Source organism: Varanus komodoensis, unplaced genomic scaffold (genome assembly GCF_004798865.1).
Source record: "Varanus komodoensis strain SLA01 unplaced genomic scaffold, ASM479886v1 scaffold7_1, whole genome shotgun sequence".
NCBI lineage: Eukaryota > Metazoa > Chordata > Lepidosauria > Squamata > Varanidae > Varanus > Varanus komodoensis.
The window spans coordinates 928527-945733 of NW_025336479.1; the positions used below are offsets into that span (position 1 = coordinate 928527).

Below are 17207 nucleotides of genomic sequence, written 5' to 3' on the forward strand. Positions count from 1 at the left end.
GCCGTAGAGAGGGAAAACGAAGAGAGGCCACTTGGTTTTCTTGGGTCGGGGAGAGTGTAGTCGCAAACCAGGCCTGTGCCAAGCGATGGCACACGCAAGGGGCTGCGCACGCAGGCTGCAAGCCCATCCCTGCTGCCCTGGGAGTGAGCCCCCCGGAACTCCTCGGGGCTCTTTCGAGGAGACATGTATAGGGGCACACGGTTAACATTTGCCCGTGCTGCAACCGAGGTGTGCTTCAGGGCGCCGTGCCTTCTGCCGCGCTGTCGGCTGTCAACATGCTGGTGTGAAGAGCTCGGGTGATGCAAGCATACGGACACTGTCAGTGGAACGAGTGCGCTTGAAATTGTCCTTTCTAGCATTGCCTGCATCAACGTACCCCAATTTACAGCATGGGGGTGATAGCCACAGACTATATGTCAGGCTTACTGCGTCCCAATCTGAGCCTCAGCCGCTCCGCTCAAGGTGCAAATACAAGCATAATATAAGTATTGCTTTTTCCGTTCCTTGTACCTGCAATATGGGGAAACTAATTTTGGATAGCTCTGCCTTCCCAGTGGAGAAGCGGTTAAAAGCTGGCAGACCAATTAAACGCCCGCCCGTCCGCAAATTCATTTGTTTCATACACCCCCCCGAAAAGAGGACAAAGTATTTGCTTTGCTTCCCCCCTTCTTGACTGTGGGGAGGACACACACGTTGCGGGGGGGGGGCTGGGAATGGCATCAACAGTAACCTGGAAGTCCCGTCGCATCCAAGGTAATGCCGCTCTCTAATTTTTGTGTCTATGCTACGCATAGTTCAGAAAGGCAAGGCCTTTCTCTGCTTCCTTCCGGTTTTTATTTGGGGCTTCTCCGAGCGTTATTTTTAATTGCGCTTAAAAGGCGGTTTGCCTCTGCAGAGACCCACGGCGCGCGCGTGCTGGTTTCCTCCAAACACGCATGCGGCGCGGGGCGAGGCAGGAGGCGCGGGACGTGGCCGCAGGAAGTGGTTGTGCCCGGAGGGCTGCGGGCGACTCGGAAGTGGCTCTCCACCCCGGAAGTCGGCCCTCCCTGTCATTGGGGACTGGGGTGATGGCAGCGGAGCCCCGCCGCGTCCTCCTCCAGTTTCTCCGTCCCGGCCGCTGACTGACGGGCTGCGAGCCGCTCGCCCAGGGAAGAAGCCGTAGCGGAGAATGGCGGAGTTGGCGGCCGGGGACGGGCCGCCGCGGGGCCGCACGCCCAGCCCGCTGCCGGTCGCTGGGCCGCCCAGTCCGCGCCCAGCTGCGGCCCCTGCTTGCCAGGCGCGCAGCTCGGACCCCCCAGCGGCCGACAGAGCCACACCGGGCGGCGGCGGCGCGGGCTCGAAGTGGGTCCGGCTGAACGTGGGTGGCACCTACTTCGTGAGCACCCGCCAGACACTCTGCCGCGAGCCCAAGTCCTTCCTCTGCCGCCTCTGTTGCCAGGAGGGCCCTGAACTGGGCTCGGACAAGGTGAGCGGCGCGAGCCTTTGACCGCCCTGTGACTCGGGATGCCTCCCAGGACAGTGTATTTGCCCACCCCTCAGAACTTGTCTGCTTCCTACAGCCATGACCCATAGCGGAAGGCCCCTTCTCATGGTGCCTCGTGGAGGTCGGTCCTTGCAGAGCTCCCAGCTCCCTATATACTTGATCGGAGTTTGGTCTCAGCAAAGCAAAATAAAGGGGGGGGGGGGTAGGTGGGTGGGTGGGTGAGGCTCTGTTTACAAGAGACTTGCTCTTAGAAAACCTTGTAGCCTACATCTAGAACAGTGATGCATAGATTTTAGACTAACAGGATGCACTTTGTACATCACAAGGAACCACAAGATTCACCCAATATAGTGGTCCAAGGAGGACATAGAATTACAGAACAAAGTGCCCCTAGCTCAGCTCAATTTGTAGGCAGCACCAGCAACTTATGCACACCACCTTTCACGCAGAAATCTATTCCTGTTCCCTCCCAATTTTTTCTTGATTTCCATGGCCTTATTTAGGAAGGAGAAACCCCTTTTCTTTGTTCACCACTGGAAATCAAAAGCTCTGGTTAATCTACCACAGATGTCTTGGAGATCTGCTTAGAAATCCCAGTCTACCCACTGCCTGCCCTGATCTAGACTTTGTGTGGAAGAAGGGTGTGTAACCTTTTCTTTTAATGGTTGTAGTCACCACCCTAACCATTAAGCACTTTAATATTTAGTACAGGCATTCGGTACTAAAAAGAAAACATGGGTGTTTTCCTAATGAAACTTGAAATAGCATGTTCAACTATTTGACAGCTTGATAGGTTTGTAGCTTATTGTTTATGCTTGTTTATAACATTGTCAATATGAATTTTACCATTTCATATGTGTGGTTGTGTTGTAAACACTGCATTAATCCTAGTCTTAACATAAGTAGTAATTTCAGTAGAGTGAAACACATTAATTGCTACATATATTGATTGTACTTTTTCAGGGATGGGCTTGTTGTGTCCTACCCCAAAGATGTTTTGACTTACAACTCCCATCTTCCCTCACCTTTGGCACTGTGGACTAGGTTTGATTTAAATTGTAAACCAAAATATCTGGTGGACTACAAATTCCACACCCCTTCATTATTTAGTGATCTTTGTAACATGTATGGAATTTCCTTTTTTTTTAATTTGGAGGAATTACCCATAGGTTGCACTTCAGCACATCTTCAACTATATATGAAAATTATTGTACAGTTGCACCTTTAAATAAACATGCATAGGATTCTGCTTTTAAAATTCTACTTACATGTGTACTTTATCTTCAGAATATAGCATTAGTTGTTTCCATAGAACTTCTGCGGGGTTCTGATTCTGGCAATTTTGGCTCTTCTTTATATTGCATATATAGAGAATCAATATTTTCCTTGCCTCCAAGTTACCTAGTCCATGGAACTTTCTGTAGCATCTTCAGTGAGTTGAAGCATCATTTGTCATTGCAAACATAATGCTGACTAAATACGTGCAATTATCTGAAATTGTTTTTTACCATGAGCAGTGCTTCACTTACTCTCTTGTTGCTTTGTAGTAGGGTAGATTAAGGGAGCATTGGGAAGCAGACAGTAAATATGAATCTGTTTTCTTATATAAAGCTGGCAGAGTATAACCTCTTAGTTCAAGGTATATTTTGCTCCACAGACCCTAAGGGCAAATGCAGCACGTGAGGCTTAATTTTATCCCTCACATTAGTGAAATAAGGAAGAACTTTAAAAAAATCCATGTCCATACTGCAGAGCAGCTTGTCCAACTCCCATTTCCAATGCTTAACATTATATGCCAAGATGAAGTATATTTTGAGTGGTTGCTTTCAGCATATAGTTGTTGCTGATACTAAAATACTGTAGGGGTGGGATTGAATATCCCATAAAAGACCTTCCATAAATATGTTACTTTACAATAGAGTTTTAACTGAAAACTCAGGTGCTTAAAAGATACCATCTTAGATTGGAATCAACACATTAGTCACAAAGGAATATCTACGCTGGTTTCCTTATTTACTGGTTTTGTGCAGTACAATCTTATATATGTCCCCTCAGAGCTAAGCCCCTGGTCACTGGAACTTATTCACAAGTAAGTATGTATGTGATTGTAGCTTTTGAGTGCTTCCAGATAAGAATGTAATCATGCCTTGCCTCATTCACAGAATTTGATGGGGCAGGGAGATCAACATCATCTTCCACTGGTAACCCTCCCATGTTTTCCTATTGCTTCTACAATCATATTTTCTTCCTGCAAAAAACTGTTAAGCACAAAGGGTAGTTATACATTATCTCCTAACTGGTATCATGAGACAGGAAAAAAAGCCCATCTAAGCATGCATAGCATTTCATCCTTAGTAATTTTCCAGCTAATCTTCCAGCTAATAGCCAAACAAATTGATTAGATTGCATTTGTGTGCAGCAGAAAAATTTTACCTCTGTTGGAAAGCACTAATATGGTTCATGTGAGAGAATTAACAGTTTGAACTAAGAAAAGTTTTTCTTAGGAATTCAGTAACAAAGAAAAATGAGGTCATTGTATTCATTTTTTGCCCATTTTTTTCTTGCTGCTCCTAAGTGCTTTCAAAGCTTTATGGAAATTCAGAAATAAAACACTCATAAATTTTCAAAGAATGCCACTGATCTGGATGTAAGAGCAGTTTATTTCAAGTAGATAGACATATGATTAGATAATTCAATGAGATGCTTTTATCTAGGCAGTGACCTATGTTTTTATTGCACCATGGTGTCTTCTAATAGAAAAGCCAGTAATAAAATACTTCTTTCTATCTTGTGATGCAGGAGATGGAAACCTAGTAGACATTATAACAGCATTTTAAATCTAAGCTCTGTCTTTTATGGATGATTCAGACACAACTTCTTAAAAAGAACCCACTTGTTTTGCTGAGGAGGAAGTTGATTCTCTGCAGCCAAACAAATTCCCATGTTCGTGATACCAGCTTCCATAGCCAAATATTTTCCATTGAATTGTCCATTTTAGTATCAGAATCTGACACTGGTATATTTCTAAACAGGATGAAACGGGGGCATATCTCATTGATAGGGATCCCACATATTTTGGTCCAATCCTGAACTACCTCCGGCATGGAAAACTCATAATAAACAAGGAATTGGCAGAAGAAGGTAAGAAAAAGGGATTGCAATACTTTGTCTGACTTTGGCAAAGATATAAATAATCTATCTCCTTGAAAACGAGAGAGATCCTTAATGGATATTGGCCTCATCCCAGCTCAAAATTAAATATGCTTAAGCCCAGTGATTGCATTGTCTGCATGTTTCTATTTCATGAGAAAGATGGTTTATTTTAAGCCAACTCATGGTGGAACAGTACAAATTTTGGGGTTTTGATTATTATTAATATGTCACTTCCCAGCACAAAAGACAATCTCAAGGCAATGTACACACACACTATAGAAATTCATAATTAACAGAACAGGGACAATAATATAAACTAATCAGCACAATAATATAACTAAAACACCACAAAAATAATCTAAGAACATACCATTAACCATTATGGTTGCATTGATTTTTCATTGGTATGTTGTTTGAAAAGGATATTTTTCTTTGTGAAGATAGTGAAATGGAAGGGGCATTTCTTCTTGAATCCTGAGGTTTTTGTAGTTTTCTGTTGTGAGAAGAGGCATGCACACAGAACACTGCATTCATAACAAACAAGTGTGTCTGGATGTTTGTGGTAGCTTTCTGAAACTTTTTGGTATTTTTTGCACTGTACAAAAAGAAATTTTGGTATTATAGCTTCTCTGTTTATTAGGTTAAAATCATGTTTGTATATATTTCTGTGTTATGACAGTGCTGCAATATTGGAACCTAAAGTTTTCTGTACAGGAGCCTTTGGGATTAGCATCCACTTAAGGCCAGCAACAATTCCTAATTCTGTTTTTTAATTTTTGTTCCTAGGTGTGCTGGAAGAAGCTGAGTTTTACAACATTGCATCTCTAGTGCGGTTGGTAAAGGAGCGAATACGGGACAATGAAAGCAGAACCTCTCAAGTAATGCATGTTAAAAGAACATAGAAGGGAATTTGTAAGAATTGGGTGTTCACAAATACTGACTTGACCAGACATTATTTGGGGTTACCAGCTACCCTTTCCTTGAGTTCTGTGGCATGTGCAGAGAACTTGGGAGAGGTGAGGAATGTTTTCTCTGTCTCATAATAGGCTTTCACAAAAGACAGAAGCAGTATCTTGGCACTAGCACTAAAAGAAAGAGAAATCGCCCTTTGTTTCCCAAGATCTCCCTGAAGGAAATGTGGGTTTGTTGGGCTTTTGCAGGAGGTGGGAGCAGTGCATCACTGCCCCTGCCAAAAGCTCAGTGAGAAGCAGAGAGAGTCCTTCCTTTTCACAAGTTTGCTTTAAACTGCAGATAAGTTCTGGCAGATCAGTTGCATTGTCTTCCTCATAGTTAGCTGTAGTTCGTGGAGAATTTGAGAGATCAGATCGCTGCGTTGGGCCAGTGGGACGGGGTGTCTTCCAGAGGTGAGAGAAGTAGTCATAGCTGGCAAGCAAATTAGTGGATTTGGGGAATTCTGCTTGGAATTCATAACTATGTAGGGTTTTAAAGTCCCATATTTCCCTGAAAAGTCAGAAAATCTGGGTTTCATGTATTCTCAAAACATTTAAGGGATTGGAATTGATTAGCCTTTTGTTTTCTTTCATAAGGAAGGAAAGTTAAGACGGTTTTGGAACTTTGGGGGAAAGGTATATGTAGCAAGACCCAACTTGGCCCAGGCAAAATTTACTTGAAATCAGAAGAATAGAAAAACTTGGGACCTGTGCATTCTTCTCTTACCTGGGATTGTCCAAGGATTGAGATAGGTGCTGAGGGCAGTATTTTGGGTGTTGTTATTGCTGGCATTTTGGCCACTTTAGGTCCTGACCAGGTAGGAAATAGTGGAGAGAGAGGTCAGCTGCATCTTGTCTCCACTTTCCGAGTGGTACAGTATTATTTTCAGCTGAAATCCATTTTAGCCATTAGTTGTCACCGTACATTTATCTTGTCCCAGAACACAACAGACTGCAACAAAAGGGTGTTTGATGCAACATGCCTAGCCTATCTCTGTGCTGTAACATCCTCACTCTGCTCACCTACTTCTATTTCTGGTTTCTAAAATCCTGCTACATGTTTTGGTTTTTCACAGTCATGGTGCCCAGAAATGACCTTTAAACACCATTTATTTATTTATTCATTTAATGTCTAGCTTGCCCTATTAGCCATGTAGCACCCTGGGCAGGTTACAGCAACAAAATACAAAATGGAATAAAATATAGATTAAAATACAATATAAAACAACAATTGCAAATATAAAAATATTAAAACCAATATAAGATACATAACAGTAATGACAGACCCACAGTTTAACTGCTCCTTAAAATGAGTTAACAATTAAAATACCATAGAAATACAAATGTTTTCACCTAGTGCCTAAAAGAATGTAAAGAAGGTGCCAGACGGACTTTCTGGGAGCTTGTTCCAGGGTCGGGGTGCCACTGCAGAAAAGGCTCTTTTTTGTGTTATCACCCTCATTTGCTGAAGAGGGGCTTCCTTCAGAAGGGCCTCAGGTGCAGATCTAAGGTGCCAGGTAGGTTCATACAGGAAGAGGCACTCCTTTAGATACCCTGGTCCCAAGCAATTTCGGGCTTTAAACACCTGTGATAGTTCCTTGAATTGGGCCTGGACCTCAAATGGGAGCCAGTTAAAATGGTAGAGGACTTGCTTTATATGATTTTATCTGCTTATCCTCATTAATAGTCTGGCTGCCCTATTCTGGACCAACTGAAGTTCCCAGACCATCTTTAAGGGATCCCTCCCCCCGCCCCAAGAGCATGTTGCATAATCCAGACAAGAGGTTACTAGTGCATGGATAACTGTTGCCAGGTCCTGTCTGTCCAGATATGGCTGCAACTGATATATCACCTTAAGCCGATAGAAGGCACTCCTGGCTACCAATTCCACCTAGAATCCCAGGGATAAGTCAGGGTCCAGAGGCACCCCCAGGCTATGAACCCTGTCCTTTAGGGGGAGTGCAACCCACCCAAGACAGGCAAGATGTCATCTGAACAGGTGCACTCTGCACCAACAGTATCTCCATCTTATCTGGATTACGTTTCAGTTTATTAGCCCTCATCCAATCCATTCTCAAGGCCAGGTCCTGATTCAGAACATCCACTGCCACACCTGCATCTGATGAAAAAGAAAGGTAGAGCTCAGTGTCATCAGCATACCGATGACAACTCAGCCCACACCCGATGCCCTCACCCAGTGGTTCCATGTAGATGTTAAAAAGTATGTGGAATAAACTAGAGCCCTGCAGAACTCCATGACATAGATGCCATGGCTCAGAGCAGAAATCCCCCAGCACCACCTTCTGGACACAGCCAGTCAAGTAGCCCCCACTCCCAACTCGACCAGCCTGTCCAGAAGCATACCATGGTCAATGGTATTGAAAGCTGCTGAGAGGTCCAGAAGAACCAACAGGATCGCACTCTGCCTGTCTGTCTCAAGGCATAGGTCATCCCACAGGCGACCAAGGCAGTTTCCATTCTGAATCCAGGTCTGAATCCCAATTGAAATGGATAAAGGAGGTACATTTCATCTAAGAGTGTCTGAAGCTGGCCAGCCACCACCCGCTCAAACACTTTCCCCAGGAAGGGGATATTAGTGACTGGTCTACAATTGCTCACATACTCTGGATCCAAATTGGCCTTTTTTGGGAGTGGTCTAATAACAGCTTCTTTCAATGAGGCCAGGACCACTCCCTCTCTTAACAAGGCATTCACAGCCTCCAGAACCCGGGGCGCACCCACTCTGCACTTTGCGCCACAAGCCATGGTGGGCAAGGGTTGAGCATACAAATAGTAGGCCGAACCAGTCCAAGCACCTTGTCCACATCCTCAGGCCCCAACAACTGAAACTCATCCAATAAACTTGGATCAGACAATGCGCTGGATGCCTCAGCCAAAGGAATTGCATCTCCAATTCCTGACAGATCTGAGTGATTTTACCCTCAAAGTGCTGTGCAGATTCCTCACAGTGGGCCACTGAGGGTTCCACTATTTCTTCCACAGGGCCGGTTTGTAAGTGCCCCTGAAACCCTCAGAACAGATCCACTGGATGGCACTGAGAGGATGCAATGGAGGTAGAAAAATAAGCTTCCTTTGCCGTCTTCACCACCACAGCATAGACTTGATGATGAGTTTTAGAGAGTTTCAGTAATTACGTTTCTGTTTTAATTTTACCAAGGCAAAGCAAGAAATGCACCAGTCCTTTTAAAAAGCTGTTGCTGCTTAGCAAGGCCACTAATTTGTCAAATTTCTAATTTGTCAGTTGCTATTTTCCTCATGTTCCAGGGACCTGTCAAGCATGTATACAGAGTCCTGCAGTGCCAAGAGGAAGAGCTCACCCAGATGGTGTCTACTATGTCTGATGGATGGAAATTTGAACAGGTATCCAGTGCAAATGAATCCTTTCCAATCCAGAAGAAGGGTTCACTGAATTAAATCATGGCTTATCTGCCTCTCATTATTTTCTGTTGAAGGAAATAAAGGGAGCAGATATCAATAGCCTAGTGAATCATGAATGTGTGTGCGTAGTTCCTTGCAACCATCTTGGAATGTGGAGAGGATGGTGTTTCTAATGGAACATAAGTTGTGCTTAGTCTGATGATACTTGGGAAGAAGTCTGATTTCCTAGTGTCTAACAGGTATTGGTGATCATAATTTGGAGAAAGTGAATCAGCATCCTCCCCCCATGACTATTTTCTCTTCCTCTTCCCTGTCAGTCAATTGATGCTGTTAACTGCGGTTTTACAGTCTGTAGGTTCCAGTTCCTCTTCATGAGCTGGATTTTTTAAAATGTTTCAGATTATAATATTTTTATTATATTGAGCCATCTGTAGGGGACTTTGTACCATCTCAAGTTTGTTGAGTATAGAAATGCATATTTTACATATTTCCAAATGCCAGCCTCCCATAGCCCTGATTTGGGGCCGTGCAGGGCTGACTGAAAAGTATCTTGAGAAAGGCAGGTAACTCTTATTGTCCTCCCCACTCCAAAATGCCTCATACATACCCAATGTCCTTGTTCTTTTGTACAATGGCAAGGGCCAGCACAAGTTGAACCAGTGTGCTGTACGGGGTGGTAGAAGTCGGAACAAAAGAGCTCATTCAGTACATGCCTTCTGAGTTACTCATCCTTCGCTTATACTTTATGAGAGGACACAATAAAATCGTAGATTATCCCTAGTAAATAAGGCTGAAGCATTCATCCTCACATTCTTAAGCATTAGGGAATTTTGCTCACTATAACTTTTGCAGTATCCACAGTGTTATCTTCCCAGACTGATATAGCACTGCTGCTCTCTGAACATTCAAATGTTTTGTCATACTTTACTGTCTCACTTCTCCATGTCCAGTTGTTTTTTATTTTAATACCAACTCAGGCCTTGTTGCTGTACCCTTGCTGCTTGTAGTTATAAATGCCTCAGACTCCTGTTACACGTTGCCAGTAACTTTAGTAATACTGCCTTACATTTCTGTTTTTATACTTCTCTGCTTGCATTTATCTATTTTGATTTTTTGTTTGTAATCTCTAGAGATATATGCTGGCACAAGCAAGCAGCTATATAAACTATAATCCTAAATTCTTCATTGCCTTATTTGAGGTTTACACAAATGTATCTGAGCCTCTGGTTACACTTTTAAAGATTTTGAATACTGCTCATATTTTAAAGTGACACTGATAATGTTTTAAGTAAGAGTGGGCAAAAATGTCATTCATAAGAATTTGAATTAATATCTGTGATCAGGGCTATTCATGAAATTAGAATCCACTCAGGCTACCAATTGCACATGTATGTATGCTTGTTACAATATAGAAGATCTATTTGTCAGTACAAGAGCAAAGAGAATTCACACAGGTTGCTTAGTTTTCAGTGCATCACAAGTTTTTTAAGACTCAGGCTAGACATGGATGTGTTTGTAGGCTGGAAATATTGAACCCCACACCTGTGGTTCAGATCCAGTTCTCCAAGGTTCCCCTGGATGGCCATGCCTCCTTTCCTCTAACTATTGAATGGTTTCCCGGCTTTTTTAAATTGAAAAAGCCTCTCTTGCTGTCTAATTACTAATATTAAGAATTTTAATCACAAATATGCCGGTATTTTGACCCCACCCTTTTTGCCTCCGGTCCCACCTCCACTAGAAGGCAGTTCCCAAAAGCCTTTCCAAAAGGTACTTGGGTGCTTTGGATAAAAGAAGTTCAGTAATTCAGCTTAAGCCATCTAAAAGCTAAGAAGGAATAACAGAGTATTTTGTCATGGCCTTGTGCTCTTTAATGCTTCTCCCCACAGCTCAGTAACTGGCCACTATTGTAGACCAGATACAGAAGTAGAATTGTCATCAAATGTTCCTGCTTTTAACCTTTGCATGATTTATTTTCCTTTTTAACAGCTAATCAGCATTGGATCTTCATATAACTATGGAAATGAAGATCAAGCAGAATTCCTCTGTGTTGTATCCAGAGAGCTAAATAACTCTACCAATGGCATTGTCATAGAGCCTAGTGAGAAAGCAAAGGTGAGGAACCAGTTTGTGATCAGATTCCTTGAGGATTATATTAATCATTCTGTATAGAAAAGAAAATAAGGCAGGTTGCTTTGATGTAATGAAATGTACAGTTCTGATAGTTAGCATTTTGATGAAGGTTATTATTGCAGATGTTAGTTTCAGTATCCTGCAGCCACAACTTGTAGAAGCATGTCAACAAGCCACTGAAATAAGAGAGAGGCAAAAACCCCAGATGGTGGTGGTTAATATTTCTTGGTTCATCCATCAGTTCTTTTCCCAAAATATTTAGAAAAAGCTGTACAGAATTTTCACTATATCCCTCTGTGGCAGTCTCTAGAAAGGGTTTCTCCTCACACTTGGATTTTCTATAAAGTTTATAAGATTGTTTTAAGGCACATTCCTATTTACACTGAGGTGGGAAAATAGGCTTACAGCTACCAGCATGTTCCAGCCAGCCATACTGGTTGGGGCATGCTGGTAGTTGTAGACCTTTTTTTTCTTCCTAAACTTGCGTTGGATTGTGCCCTTAGACGTTTTTTAATGCTTACAGCCAAATTCAATGCCTGGCTGCTCAGAACGTAATCCAGCTGAATTCAGTCAGGGTAAGTGTGTGTAAGATTGCAGCCTTGGATTCACGGAAGCTGATTTCTCTGGCATTAACACCACTGTGAATTTGGAAACAAAGCATAGGCATGTCGTTCTGTCATGTGGACATAGTACTTCTTGCAATCGAGTTTATGGCAGTAATTCTGCTAATATTTGTAAAGGTACTTATGCTGTAGTATCTAAAACTTAGACTGGTGCTTGAATCAGAGAAGTGAGAGCAGACATGAGATAAATTATAGGTAAAACTTGTATATAGGATTGCATACAGCAATGTGTACAATCCATGTACAAAATACAGGGAACAACAGTCAAATTTGTAGATGATACAAAACTGGGTGGAATAGCAGACATCCTGGAAGACAGAATGAAGATCCAGGGTGATCTTGATCAGCTTGAATGTTGGGCTGAAAGCAAAAGAATGAGATTCAGTAGTGACAAATGCCAAGTCTTCCACCTAGGAAGAAGAAACCAAATGCATCAATACATAATGGGGAACACATGGCTCAACAGAACTGAAAAGGAAAAATACCTTGGAGGTATTGTGAACAACAGGCTAAATATAAGCCAACAATGTGAAGCAGCCACAAAAAGGGCAAATGCTATTTTGTGATGCATTAATAGAAGTATTACTTCCAAATCACGAGAAGTAATAGTTCCCCTATACTCTTCACTAGTCAGAACTCATCAGAATACTGTGTCTAGTTCTGGGCATCAAGATATAAGAAGGATGCAGAAAAACTAGAAAGGGTCCCGAGGAAGGCAAGAAAAATCCAGGGTTTGGAAACACTGCCCTATGAGAGGTTCAGCCTTGGGTATGGGTATGTTCAGCCTTGAGAAGAGAAAACTGAGAGGAAAATGGTATCACTTTATAAGTACCTGAAAGGCTGTCATAAAGAGGAAAGACAACATCACTTCCCACTCATACCAGAGTGTAGGACAAGGACTAATCAGCTTAAGTTGTAACAAACCAGATTCAGGCTACATATCAGGAAAAGCTTCCTCACTGCCAGAGCAATATGACAGAGGAACCAGTTGCCTGGAGAGGTCATGGGATCTCCAACACTAGAAACATGCCAAAAGAATCAGGACAGTCTGAGTGGGATGGCGTAAGTTAGTGTCCTACAACAACAGGGGTTTGGACCTGATGGCCTTCTTGACCCCTTTTACCTTTATTGTTCTAACCTTTTGCATTTGAACTATTCCTATCAGATTAATTCATGGAGTAGATGTTTACAACTGAAAATGGAATTTGATTAAACTGTAGTATAAGGCAAAAGAAGGAAAGTCCAAAGTGTATCACAGCCAAAGATACTTAATAGGATGTGACATGAGCTTGACAGGGCCAGCTGCTGAAGTGCACTAGAAATGTGCCTTGCAATTATGCAAGTCAAATATTTTAGCAGGACCCATTTTTCCCATGCCAAATATTTGATTTGATTTAGCAGTAATAAATAACCTAAATCATGGCAGGGTGGGGCTCCACAGTAGTTAATGTGCTTGGCTTCCAGTGGTTGATAAGCTTTTTCTATAGTGGTGTGGCCATGAATCCATTTATGACATGCCATGGAACATCTAAAGTTTCACTTCCAATTATTTCTTCCAGCTCTTATTCTCTCAATTTAAACTAAACTGCTAACCTAAATCCTAACTAATTGTTCTGTTGCTTGTCTTTTTTCCAGATTCTTCAGGAGCGAGGATCACGGATGTGATCTAAGCATTGAATACTTCAAAACTCCCGGAGTTGTCAAAAGGGCAATCTAGCTGGGCAGAGCATTTCTCCTGCAGTCCAACCTTGCTTTTGTACAGTAATCAAACTAACACAAAGCAAAGCTGAGCCTGTCCTGCCCGTGGAGAAGTACTCCTGGTAGGCAATACGGCTCATCCCACTCAGTCTCAGAAAGCAAAGAGGAAAGAAGATCTTCCAGCTGGATGGTCCCTTTGCCCCACTATCTCTTTCTCTTTTTATTTCTGCCTTGGCACTGTTTGGTTTATTTGGTTTTATTTGGAGGAGAAAGCTGTCTTTGGAGCCTTTTGTGAGGGCTGCCCAGATTCCTGGATACTTTACATTATTCCGGGCATCACTGGTCTGGAGTAATGACAGGGAAATTTGGTTATGCAGTGCCATTTGTCGTTGAGAAATTTGTCAAAGTTAGGCTAGTCCAGATTTGATGAACATAGATTTGGACAAGAAAATCTAAACCAAGAACATTCCCTCCGCTTACCCCAAACCTTTATCATTCTTGTTTTGGGTTTGTAACTAGCTCATATACTTGTTAGAGGGAAAGCTTCAGGGTGGTGTTTTTTGTTTCCGTTTGGCTTGGGGAGGGTGGGGTTTGTTTTTTGTTTTTTTGTGCAGGGTAGATAGCTGGGAATTATGTGTACCATGGGGCCTCAGCTGAAGGGTTTTTCCTCTGATAACACTAAAAATATAAGCTCTAAGCATCTCTCACAGTGTGGTTTGGTTATCACCCTTCACACATTTTAAAAATGTATAATTATTCCCTGGTTTCAGAGACAGATATACTGTCTCTTACTCTCACAATGTCAGTGGAGGGTGGCAATCAGGTGTATGTTCCATTTTTCCTGCCAGAGCCCAGAATGTGGGCTTTTGGCATCTTAAAGTTGCTCTTTGATCTGGAGGATTTGTTCCTGCCAAGTTCAGCTTTGCCTTCTCTTGTCTTCAGCAGCATGAAATTATCCCCTTGTTCTCTTGCTGTCCTGATTAAAGCAGATTTTCTTTTGTACTCTAGTTATTTTGGTAGGGTTTAACAACTCTCTTCCAATACATTTGGGGATGGAGGGTCCCTTATTTACACATGGTTATTCTGCGCTTGCAATCCCTTCCACCCTTTATTGTGTCATCTTACCCAAAATAACTAAGGGGCACTGCACAGGTTGGGCAGGGGGTGGGAAGGGGAGGGGTGGTGGTGAAAGTTGCCAAACTGTTGTGCTGTTTTTTGTCCCAAGTGGTGTGAAATTCTGTACATTTTGTTTTCCTTTGGAATGCCTTGAATGGACATGAAAATATTGTGCCTCTCTTGAATTCTAATCTTAGCCAAATGGGACTTGCTGATCTTGTCAGTGAATTTGTGCCATCCCTGATCAGTGGAATGTCCCTTCCTAGTTGTTGCTAAGTGGAAACCCTTAAGCATCTGCTGCATGAGACACCTCCCCTCCACACCCTGACTCCTCTCCTCACTGACCGCCATTGGCTTCTGGGCCTTTGCATTAAGTCCCAAACATAAAAACTAACGCTTCAAAGAAACTGAAGTGCTTTGGTCTCCCCTAGGCAATAATCAAAATTCCTACACTAACCTGTGATCAAAGGAGTATCCCTACTATTTCGATTGGTGTGCTTGGGATTCCCTATCAAGGAGATTGTACTCTTGTGTATTTTTCATGTTCTATGGTGTGGAGTAATGAGGCTTCCTTGTGAACATTTCCATTTCCTCCTTGTGAACATAAAGGGTGAGGGCAGTTGGTGGGGAAGGACAGTGAGTGAAGTATTACTGGGACCATGAAAGTCCTTATCATGGATAAAGCTAGGGAGTTTAAATGCAATTTGGCACCCAGTTCCTTCCTGCTCTACATCCTCCCTTACTCTTGAGTGTTTCTGTGCATATATCCCTGAGCTTCCCCACCAGTTCTGCCAATATACCTCCAGTAAGGCTTAAGGTTTGGAGAGCATGTGGTGGTCCAGTCTTTGTAAAAGCGGACTGTACCAAAGGTTTTGAGGTCGGTTACTGGTTGCTGAAACTCAACTCACTCTGTACTGTGTTGAATTAAACCAACTTTCCCATCTTATCCCACCCTTCCCGTTTATAATGTATTGGTATTGGCATGGTGAGACTGTACGTCCTGGCTGGATTTAACTAACACTGTGATGTGTACATAAATCTCTTGAGTATCTTGTACCTTCAGCCGTTGTCAGTGTATGTCAACAACTGAGAAATAACCAGATGTCTGTGTGCTGCGAGGGAGTCTAAGAACCGCAGATGTATGGCATTCACGCATCCCCTCACAATCTCTACTTCTCGGAGGTAGAGGGAGTGGGTTGTGGGTGTATGAAGTTGGAAGAAAAGCAGGCTGATGCCAAGAATAGCAGCCATTTCCAACATGGCCTAACCCAACTCATTCCCCACCTTGCTGGGCACGTAGCAGTGTTAGGTTTGCTTGGAAGGAGACCTTACTGTGTAGCTTTAGTTAACCAAAACAAATACCTCATTGTTTTATGTTATGGTCACCAAAAATAAAATCGAAAAACGCATGGGGAAGCCCCATTAGAGGAGTGCCTGATATCAGGATAATAGACTGGAAACAAACGGCTCCCATTCTGTTGCCCATATTGTGCCATTGGGAACGGCTCCGTTTCAATCTGGAGGAAAATCAGATTGTGAGAGGAGCTGTAACTGGCAGGACTGGAGGCTGTTCTGTTACAGCAAAGTTGGAGCTAAAGTGAGAAATAATGTTTCTACTGGATCAGTGGGCCTATCCTAAATACTCCACTTGCTGCTGACAACTGCGAGAGGTTTTCAGTGAATTTAGTTCTTTGCTGGAGCACAGTTGCCTTCTCCTTTGCTTCCCATGTCAAGTATTCTCAACAAGCGTAACTAAGTCTGTTGAGACTTTTCCTGGAGTGGTGAGCTCTGTTTAGTTGGAGACTGAAACAGTATTAGGGACTGGAAAAGCTGTTGGCTTTCCTAGTATAAGGGCTTGAAATCCAGCTACAGCAAGACACCATTCTAGCTCATTCACTTGTGATAGTCATTCCCTACCATGACAGGCCACCTTCAGGCCCTGTTAATCTCAAGAACTGGCTTCTGTGTGCTGCACCAGTTGTATCTCTGCCTCTACAGCAACAGGGCTTTTCTTTCCATTTGCCTTTACTTGGTCAAAACATTATCTCCAAAGCTAAAGCTGGAAAATAAATTAAAATTATTTCCCCTGCTGATGGCAGTAGATAGAAAGGGAAGCAAATGGCAGGATGGTTATTCATCTGAGTGATTTGCATCTCTTGAGGTTTTCTTTAAATCATTAGCTAGCCCCTGGGGACCAGTAGCAGGTCCAGTTTCCCAGTGGCCAATTATTCCGTTACAACAAGGTTGGAGCTAACCTTCTCTAAAAAGTGTCTTTGTTTCTGCACATTTTTAATCAATTTTTCTCAGGGGTGACTGAGTGGTCTGAGGGCAGGGGGCTACCCACAAAAGGGTGGAGGTGGCTCCTCGGACCTCCACAGCTGGGCCGTGGGCTCCTCACCCTCAGGTTTTGTTTGCAAACCTAGAGGTTTTGTACAGTTTGTCACATGTCAGTGCCCTTTGCTACTGTTTCTCTTTGTTTATTAAATGTGTTTGAATAATAATGGAGATGCTGTGATTTTTTTTCCAATAAAGATTCTGACATGATTGAGTGTCTCAACCTTTTTCTTGTGCCCTCCTGCTTTAGTTGTAGGAAGGAAGGGTTGTTATGCCTTTCACATATGTTTTCTTTACAGCAAGGGATGGCAGCATGGTTTT

The 17207-nt window shown here is 42.8% G+C and overlaps 1 protein-coding gene across 1 annotated transcript; it reads left to right on the top strand.

Annotated features, from left to right (window-relative positions):
• The first annotated feature begins 876 nt into the window (after positions 1-876).
• KCTD2 (potassium channel tetramerization domain containing 2) lies at positions 877-17096 on the top strand. The gene is made up of 6 exons (XM_044453816.1): positions 877-1465; positions 4516-4624; positions 5423-5514; positions 8872-8967; positions 10972-11097; positions 13374-17096. The coding sequence occupies exons 1-6, from the start codon at positions 1169-1171 to the stop codon at positions 13401-13403; spliced, it is 750 nt and encodes a 249-aa protein (XP_044309751.1). The 5' UTR covers positions 877-1168; the 3' UTR covers positions 13404-17096.
• Positions 17097-17207: the final 111 nt, after the last annotated feature.